Below are 9,364 nucleotides of genomic sequence, written 5' to 3' on the forward strand. Positions count from 1 at the left end.
CAGGGCCCGTCCATTAAAAAAAACCACATATATGACGCCTTCCAAATTGTAATGTTCCGTGCTCTCTTTGTTGCAACCGTTCTTCTAATTCTCCGTCCACTACGAAATAAATTAAAGGTGAGAGAAGTCTCGAGCTATTGGATTCATTGGTGCAAGCGAGATTTCTCTAATTGCACAATTGTTGTGTCGAGGTTTGATTTAAACTGAGAAAATAAAATATCCAAATTGTTGGATATGCATTATGATTTGTGTTGCCACGAGAGTTGCACATGGCTTTCACCTAAGACGCATCAGAGACCTAGATAACATCATTCGATAATATTCTAGATGTGTCCTATTAGAATTGCAATGTTTTTCATACCGTGCCCATCATATATATTTTGCACGGGCATGCAAGCACCATACCAAACGGCTTACAACTCACACCACCGTCAAGCCACACACACCATGCCAAACGGCTTACAGCTCACTCCCAACGACCAGGTGACAAAGGCATTCCTTTTCCAACCTCGAGCTGCAACGACAAGGAGGCGATACATGGAGCTTCAGAGCTGCGTCATGGCCAACACCGAAACCCTCGTTACCATGATCCAACTCCACGATGCCACATATCAACATACCGCCCATCCATATGCGCCTAGAAGAAGTCACTCGATAGGTTTATGTATGTCATTCTACACCAATACAAAGCTTCATGATACTGGTATTTTGTGGAATGATAATATCTCTTAGTTGATGGAAACGCTTGAATATCTGCTCTATAAATGTGCATAATTCAATGTCTAAAACCATGTACAAAATTATGTCTAATCTGGCAAACTGGCAGTACTCTAATTTGGCAACTAGTACTGCGAATATTTTTTTGTCGTTGAAACATACCGGATTTTTTTCCGTCAAAACATAGCAACAGTACATATAATGTTGAAGCCTCGTAAGACAAACTCAATAATGTAAACGGATCGCTAATCAGACTAAAAGGCTTAGAAGATATATCACTCTGGATTTTCACGCTTAGATAGTGATATCATCATGAGGTGATATTCCTGCATGTATATATGTGCTATCTCCATATAGAAAAGCCCAAGAAAATAAAGAAGACTAATTTGCATACTCGTGCTAGTTTGATTCTCAACAACTTATATATACCTAGTGTTCTTGAGGGGTAGAGACATTTTCAATCTAAGTTTTCCCATGTGGTATTCGTATCTGACCCTTCCCTCTAAAGCACTTCTAAAGCCATATCGCCGACTTCTTCATCCTCTGTGCACATGGGTTCTCGGCCTTCTCCTCTTGAAGAAACTCACCAACTATTAAATTTCTCGTGTGGATAAGGCAGTTTAAGCATGTTTCTTCGAGGAGTGTGGCAGACGGGGTACGTAGCACCAAGGAAGCACGACCAAAAACCCATGAAGTCGAGAAGGGTGGTAAAGCTTAGCGGGTGTAAAATCCTGACTATGATATCTAGATTGCCCAAGGTCAGCACATAGCAATTTGCTGTCATTATTGCTTTTAAAAAAAGTACTCCTTTCAACCCATAATAAGTACTGTTATTTTAGTTCAAGTTTAAACTAAAACCACGACACTTATTATGGATCAGAGGGTGTATAAAATATTAATTAGTTACTAATAATTTGAGCAAGCTAGGCACGTGCGTGTGACTTAATTGGTTAATAGCATTTCGAGCAGGGACAAACATGTGCTTTGTGAAATCCATTAAATGTTCTTCCAAAAAGCGCCAGAGCACTCGAATAAAAGCACATCTCGGATAGGTGCCCAATCTCTTATCCCATCCCGTGAATCCGTGATACTCAAACCAGTGCTATTTTTTGCATGTCAAGTTATTCCCACTTGCGTTGGATAGGAAGGTAAAAGCAAAGTCTTAAAATAATGATGTTCTACTCTAACAGTATGCTCTGAGAGCATAAACCCCAGGATCATATAATATAATATTACTTTCTGCATGTTAAATATGTGTACTGCCATTGTGCATTTCCGCATTTGTGCTAGTAAGCTACTCCTACTAAAGTTGAAGTCTTCACCCACGCGGCCTCAATTCTAGACTTCTGGGCTCTGGCAGGCAGGCTAATTTGGATTGCGAATCAAAATCGTATAAAGTGGAGGGTTGTACCAGTGATGTGGAAAGGCCGGGCCTTTGCCCTTTACAAGACGGCCATAAGTATCTCTAGGCTACGCCACGCCTTAAAGAGACCAAAAAATATCACCGATTGTGCCTTTTCAGTCGAGATACAATTGTAGGCGGAGTGGTCGATTGGAGGGCGTTGTTAAACTATGTTTGGAAATATTTTGATTTTTCTACTTAGCATCGAGATTAATTTTGATTCCTACCCTAGCTAGTAGGAGTACACAACAACATGAAACCATAGCCTCTATTATTGCACCCAATGGTTTGACTTTAGGACGTACTTAGGTACCCGTCTTCTCCTTGTGAACGTCATTCTCCGTGTAGTGAATGTCATTGTTCTCAACCAACTTTGTGTGCCCTTACACTGAGCAAATAAATCGTTTCAACCCGGGGACACACAACTAAGGCTACAGTGCGAAGTCAACCTAACTGGCGGGTCTAAATGTCTAACCGGCTAACCCAAAGGGTCAGGCCATTGTGACTCCTGTGCTCTCTACAAGGGCATCTTAACTGAATTGGCTCCACACCAGACATTCATACAGCTTTGCCTGTTACGCTAAAATAAAGAAGCTAAAAGATAAGTTAATTCCCAGCTCGTCAGTGTTACTTCTAAAAGAGCTAATCATCTGTTCCTGGACCAAATCACTCCAACTTGGAGCATGAATTACTATAACTCTATACTAACATATGCGGACAGCTGGACACACAAACAAACACGATTCACTTGTGCACTCAGACAAGTTTTAATATGGCCAAACCGGATGCAAAATCTTGACTAGCGGACCTATAATTTTTTCATTTCACAGTTTCAGTAAAGGCAACAGGAGCTTAAACAGCCAGAGAAACAGATGTGCCAAATACTTTAGGCAGGCCTAAATTCTCAAATAAACTAGATAGACAGAAGTAGCAAGGTTTATGTTTAACTATCCCCTTTTTTTCTTTTGCATAAGCATGTGCTTAACGGTTGGCCTTCGCGACACGCTCAATCTCATCTTTCTTCTTGATTGCATAGCTGCAAAAAACAAGACGAGTGGAGCATTATTTTGAGTTCAGAAAATTAAGTAGATGTATAATGAGATTATATCATTTTTCAAGACAATCAAGAAGCCTCTATAATCTAAGTTTCAAATATTAACTAATGTAAAAAATGGCATAGTCCAACTTCCAATGATAAACAAGACAACTAACCTAATAACTCACATGTAGGAAAACTAAGATAAGTACAACATAGCAAAACATAGTGAAACATACAATGTAAGAGCCTTGAAAGAATATTATTTTCGGTTCAGCCACGATGAAGCTGGTGAGTAGAGAACCAGTGGGTTGCTCAACTCTAGCATACCATACAGCAGTCGTAAAGATTCCCCATACAAAGCATAGTAGGAGAAGTGTACCAATATTAAACCAGATGTGGCAACTCATCCACTGAGTTGACAAAGACACGATGTTTTAGCTCGGGCAAGTCAAATTGCATGTACCACAGTTTCTTTTACACCATACTCGATGTATAACCCTAACAGACGACATACAGCTTTTGACAGTTGTTATAATTGTGTGTGGACGCATGATAATCTAGAGCTTGCAAACAAGATATTTCAGGGAACTCAGAATTGTGTGTACCACATTTTCTTTTACACCTTACGTGCTGTATAACCCTAACAGACTGACATAGAGCTTTTGACAATTGTTATAATTGTGTGCGGACGCATGATACTCATAGCACACACACATTCACACAGTAATGTAGGACAATAATTTGGCCACATTGATTATAATTAGTCTCCCAGGAAAGAAAGATGACCAACAAGCATAAGCAGCATAATACCTGTTGGAAGAACCTTTAGCTGCGTTAATAAGCTCATCTGCAAGGCATTCTGCAATGGTTTTGATATTTCTGAAAGCACTCTCCCTAGCACCAGTAGTAAGAAGGTAGATTGCTTGGTTCACACGCCTCAGGGGAGAAATATCAACAGCCTGCCTTCTGACAGCACCAGCAGATCCAATGCGAGTTGCATCTTCTCTTGGTCCACTGAATGCAAATTTGAGTAAAGTTCAGTAAGAGAAGCAATTAACTAGGAAGCAGTTCTCAAGGTGTATTAATCATAATTCATTTGTAGCATTCATCATGGAGTTAACAATTAAGACCCACATACTTCTTCTCTGCTGTTATCAAAGCTAATTAAAGGATCATATACTGGTCTCACGTATCAGTCATAGGAATAAAGAAGAAGCATTCAGTATTTGAATATAGTATCACTATGTTCGTAAAACTACTTATAAGTCTTGCTTCAACATTAGATTTCCACAAGTGTCATTTGTTATTCAAGAACAGTGAGATCCATTCAGTAAAACTTCACAAGTTTGAACAAGCTAATAATGAGAGATAAATTACATATAGGAGTTGATATTAACCAAATAAAAGAAAGACAGTTTATGCAATGAGAAGAATATATGCTCCTTAAAAGATATAGTGTGATAATTCCTGAGAGCATGAAAACACTTAAGCAATGTCCACAGAGTTCATTGCAATCACGTTTGTAAAACTACTTAAGTCTTGCTTCAACATTAGATTTCCACAAGTGTCATTTGTTAATCAAGAACAGTGAGATGCATTCAGTAAAACTTTTTCAAGAGTTTCAACAAATTAATAATGAGAGATAATTTGAATATAGGAGTTGATATTAACCAAATAAAAGAACAACAGTTTATGCAATGGAGAAGAATAAATGCTCCTTAAATCATATGATGTGATAATTCCCGAGAGCATGAAACGATTAAGCAATGTCCACAGAGTTCATTGCAATCGCCTTTGATCTCAAGAATCAGAAATAGATGGAACAGTAAAGAAGATCAATAGTTCAGGGCCTACCTGTTTATGATGGCATCAATGATAATTTGGATAGGGTTAGCATCAGTCAAGAGATGAATAATCTCCATAGTGTGCTGCACGATGCGAACTGCCATGAGCTTCTTGCCATTGTTGCGTCCATGCATCATCAGAGAGTTGGTCAGCCTCTCAACGATTGGGCACTGCGCCTTGCGGAACCTCTTGGCCGAATACCTTCCAGCAGTGTGGGGGAGGTATGTGGCATTCTTTGTAGGATTGACGGCAACGTAATCATTCAGAGAGATGTCAGCGACCTGCATAAAGGAATTTTACAATCCATGAGACGGTGTCAATGATAATGTACCAACGGAATATTTACCGAGCATATAAACTGGAATATTCCTGACTAATACCAATCAAAATAAATACAACAACAAGATTTAAACAACTAAGCTCTTCAAATATACACGCTGAAAAGCAACTGTTGGAGCAATGCCTTCAATTTACTACTCCCTTCGTCCATAAAAGGATGCCTTAGATTTGTCTAAATTTGGATGTATGTATACACCAAATAGTGCCTCCATACATCCAAATTTTGACAAATCTAAGACAACCTTTTGTGGACAGAGGTAGTATTTCAAGTACAGTTTGAGAAACCATAATTGGTTCACACACTGATCATTGATTAAGATCTCGCTACCTGGAGGATCCGCATATGTTGGGACAATATCCACAACCCGAAAGCATCAAGTCATCGTATCACCTAGTACAACCTAAACTCCAGATCTAGCGAATCAACTCGCCGCTTGGCAGACACACCGGTTCAATAAACAGGAAAAATACATCGACAAAGATGGGGATTGGAGTGGAGGAGAGACCTGGACGCCATCGAAGGACCATCGGTTGAAGAGCTTCACATCCTGCGTCGGCATCTCGACAACCGCCATCTTCGCCGAAGAAGGGGAGCTCGAGGAAGGGACGGGGGTCGCGAGAAGAGAAGAGCAGCCGGTAGATGGGGGGAGGCGCGAGTGACGGCGGCGGGAGAGAGAAACCCTAATGACAGCGAGGGGGTTTTGTAATCAGGGCTTTGAGATGAAAGTTTTCAAGGAATTTTGCACGGAGGTACATACATTTTACAGATATAATGATATAATATAAAAAAAGGCGCACCTAAATCTCTTTAATATCCTTTTTCTTTACACAAAAAAGTACTGGTTGAATTTCTTTACATCATGAACAAATATTTTCGTATATATTTTACGCCATGAACAATTAGACTTTTTATTCCATGAACAATTATTTTGTATTATGATGAATAATTTTCTAAGTTGCAATCGCCACGGATCGTGAGGCCAATCCAATAGCTAAGGAGTCAACTAAGATTTATTAAATATCAAACATCTTAGAATTAGCAATTCCGATATACAAATTACTCCACTAACTCGTGGGTTGAAAATAAAAAAAGATGATTTAACCTGCTCAAATATGCAAGGACAGATGAAATCTTTTTTATTTCAAAGAGAAATAGTGATGACATACGACTCATAAAATGGTGTTTTACAGGTGATTTTTGATTTAAGAAAAATATGTGTTTAGTGTCGGACTCTGGTTATCCCCTCTCACAAGATGGTCACGTCTACCAAATGAATTACTATTACAATTTAGAACGGGGCACTTTTTTTGAAATATAGAAGGGGGCATATTTTAATTACATTACACTTTGTCAACCTCACAATTTACAACTGATCAACTTTATAATATAATCCAACTCTCGTGTCTTAGTTGGAAACATAAGGTTTTCCTATTAGGGTGTATTGGGTAGCTCGGGTCTACCGAGAAACTCTCTCTCCTCGTACGTGTTGACCCTTTTTTTTTAGATAACAGGCAGCAGGGCCCGACTTTAAATTAATAAAGCCACACGGTAACAAGGTTAAGGTTACAGACTGCTGGGCATTACAGCTTAGCCAAAACGAAGTTCACATAGCATCATAAGACATAAGGCGATAGATAGATCTCGGCAGAAGTGGCGGTGGTGTCCGCGCCCCGGACCCGCCCGAGGAACAGCCTACTTCTTCACACCGCCGGTGGAGGCTTCAACTGCACGTACAGCTCCCTTAGCTCGCGTGCCATCCAGCTTAGCCCCTCCTTTTCTCTTGCCTTGGCTTTTAGGCTCCACAACTGCAAGAAAATAACGATTTTGTAAATAATGTCAGCTGGGTTAGAAATAGTTTTCTTCTCAATCGCCAGCTTGTTGCGCACATTCCAAAGAGCCCAAGATTGGGCTAAAAAGAGCACCCAAAGTAGCCTCCTAGGATAACCGGAAAAAGCAGAGAGGATGGCATGAAACTGAGCAAAATTGGCCGGGCACCAGTTGCACCCAAGCAGCTGGCGTAAGACGGACCAGGAAAACGTCGCCAAAGAACAGGCAAAGAAGATGTGGCTAGCATCCTCCGGAGCACCACACAGGTCACAGAGGCCGTTGGAGGGACCGTGTCTGGTGAGAATCTGTTGGCCCGACGGCAGCTTGTCAATGGCAAGTTGCCACGAAAAGATCTTAATTTTTAGCGGGAGCCTGGCTTCCCACAGGTCTTTGGAATGGGCAACTGTCGCACCCTTCGAAAGCTGAGCATACATCGATTTAACTGTGAACGAGCCATGTTGATCAAGGTGCCAAGAAACCCTGTCTTGGCCCGTGTCGAGATGCACCGAAGCTAACAGAGCTTGCAGCTCCCCCCATTGGCGAGCTCCATCCGGATCCAGGGATCGGCGGAAACGGACCTGCAGAGACTGGTGTTGCAGGGCATCAGCCACCGAGATGTCTTGATTGTCGCAGATGGCGAAGAGCGTGGGGAAGGAATCCATGATGGGCCCCCTCCCAATCCACCAATCTTTCCAAAAATTGGTGCGGAAACCATTCCGGACCTCGTGCTTTGCGCCCACTTTGAACAGATGTTTGATTTTGTGCAAACTTTTCCAGAACGGTGACCCACCGTGGCCAGAGCCCGAGAACAGGTCAGAAGCGTCAACATACTTAGCGCGGATGATACGGGCCCAAATCGTGTCCTCGTCCTGATAGAGCCTCCAAATCCATTTGAGAAGGAGGGCCAGGTTCATGTTCTTGGTATTAAGCAAGCCTAGGCCCCCCACCTCTTTGGGTCTGCAGATCGTTGGCCAATTTACCAGGTGATATTTCCTCTTGGGACCGGCCCCTTCCCAAAAGAACTTGGATCGATGAGAGTCAAACCTCGCATGAATCCCATCATGGAGGAGGAACAAACCCATCGCATAAATAGGGAGATTGTCGAGGCAGGAGTTAGACAGGATTAGCCTCCCCCCGGAGGACAAAAGTCTACCCACCCAGGGTTCGATCTTAGCAGCAAGCTTTCGGACAAGGAAGAGCCATTGCTCAAGAGTTAGCTTCCGATCCGAGATAGGTAGGCCTAAGTAGATGAACGGGAAGTTGCCTAGTTTGCAGTTCAGCTTGTTTGCAATGACGTTTCTTTCGCTGATACGCTGCCCAAGCACAAACACTTCACTCTTATGATAATTGATCTTGAGCCCGGACATATCTTCGAAGCACATCAGAAGGAATTTGAGGTTCGCGATATCCTCGTCCGAGCCCTGGATGAGGATAAGCGTGTCGTCGGCGTACTGGAGGTGTGTAATGCCCCCAGGAAGTAGATGTGGGACTAAACCATGGATGTGGCCGGCGGAAGCAGCGGCTGAAAGGATCACAGACAGCGCCTCCCCGATAAAATTGAAGAGCAGAGGGGAGAGGGGATCTCCCTGTCGGACCCCTCTCTTATTCCTAAAAAACGGCCCCACCTCGCCGTTGATAGAGATAGCAGTTTGTCCCCCAGAGACAAGTTGCAAAATCCTGTGGATATACCCAGCATCAAAACCTTTGCAGCGTAGGACTTCCCCCAGGAAGTCCCAGTTTACCCGATCATATGCCTTTTCGAAGTCCAGTTTGAGTAGCACCCCACTGTGCTTCCTCTTCCTGATGTCGTGGATGATCTCCAACAGTGCCAGAGGACCATCCAGGATGTTTCTGCCCTTAATGAAGGCTGTTTGGTTCGGGGAAAGAATTCTGTGAGCAATAGGATCGAGCCTGGAGGCGTAAGCTTTGGAAATGATTTTGAAGACTACATTGATCAGGGCAATCGGACGGTATTGTGAGATTTGTTCCGCCCCAGGAACTTTCGGAATGAGTGACAAGATACCGAAGTTAAGTCTTGCAATGTCAATGCGCCCCAGCACAAAGTCATTGAGGATATGCAAAATACCAAGCTTGACCTGAGGCCAGAAACGCTTGAAGAAAACAACCGGGAAACCGTCCGGCCCTGGAGCGGTGTCGGTCTTCATCTCTTTGATAATGGACTCAAGTTCAGCTT

At 42.4% G+C, this 9,364-nt stretch overlaps 1 protein-coding gene across 1 annotated transcript; it reads right to left on the reverse strand.

Moving 5' to 3' along the window:
* Positions 1-2,867: 2,867 nt before the first annotated feature.
* Positions 2,868-6,039, reverse strand: LOC127299649 (small ribosomal subunit protein uS7). Its single transcript, XM_051329655.2, has 4 exons — positions 5,849-6,039; positions 5,013-5,284; positions 3,969-4,172; positions 2,868-3,155 (listed from the first exon to the last, which is right to left on the reverse strand). Exons 1-4 carry the CDS (start codon positions 5,915-5,917, stop codon positions 3,101-3,103), a joined length of 600 nt encoding a protein of 199 aa, XP_051185615.1. The 5' UTR covers positions 5,918-6,039; the 3' UTR covers positions 2,868-3,100.
* Positions 6,040-9,364: the final 3,325 nt, after the last annotated feature.

This window comes from Lolium perenne, chromosome 5 (genome assembly GCF_019359855.2).
Source record: "Lolium perenne isolate Kyuss_39 chromosome 5, Kyuss_2.0, whole genome shotgun sequence".
NCBI classification, from domain to species: domain Eukaryota; kingdom Viridiplantae; phylum Streptophyta; class Magnoliopsida; order Poales; family Poaceae; genus Lolium; species Lolium perenne.

Coding starts and splice junctions, on each gene's coding strand:
- LOC127299649 (XM_051329655.2), bottom strand. CDS start 5,917: ATGGCGGTTGTCGAGATGCCGACGCAGGATGTGAAGCTCTTCAACCGA. Junction 5,285..5,848: donor GGTCCTTCGATGGCGTCCAG/GTCTCTCCTCCA, acceptor TCCTTTATGCAG/GTCGCTGACATCTCTCTGAA. Junction 4,173..5,012: donor ATTGATGCCATCATAAACAG/GTAGGCCCTGAA, acceptor ATTTGCATTCAG/TGGACCAAGAGAAGATGCAA.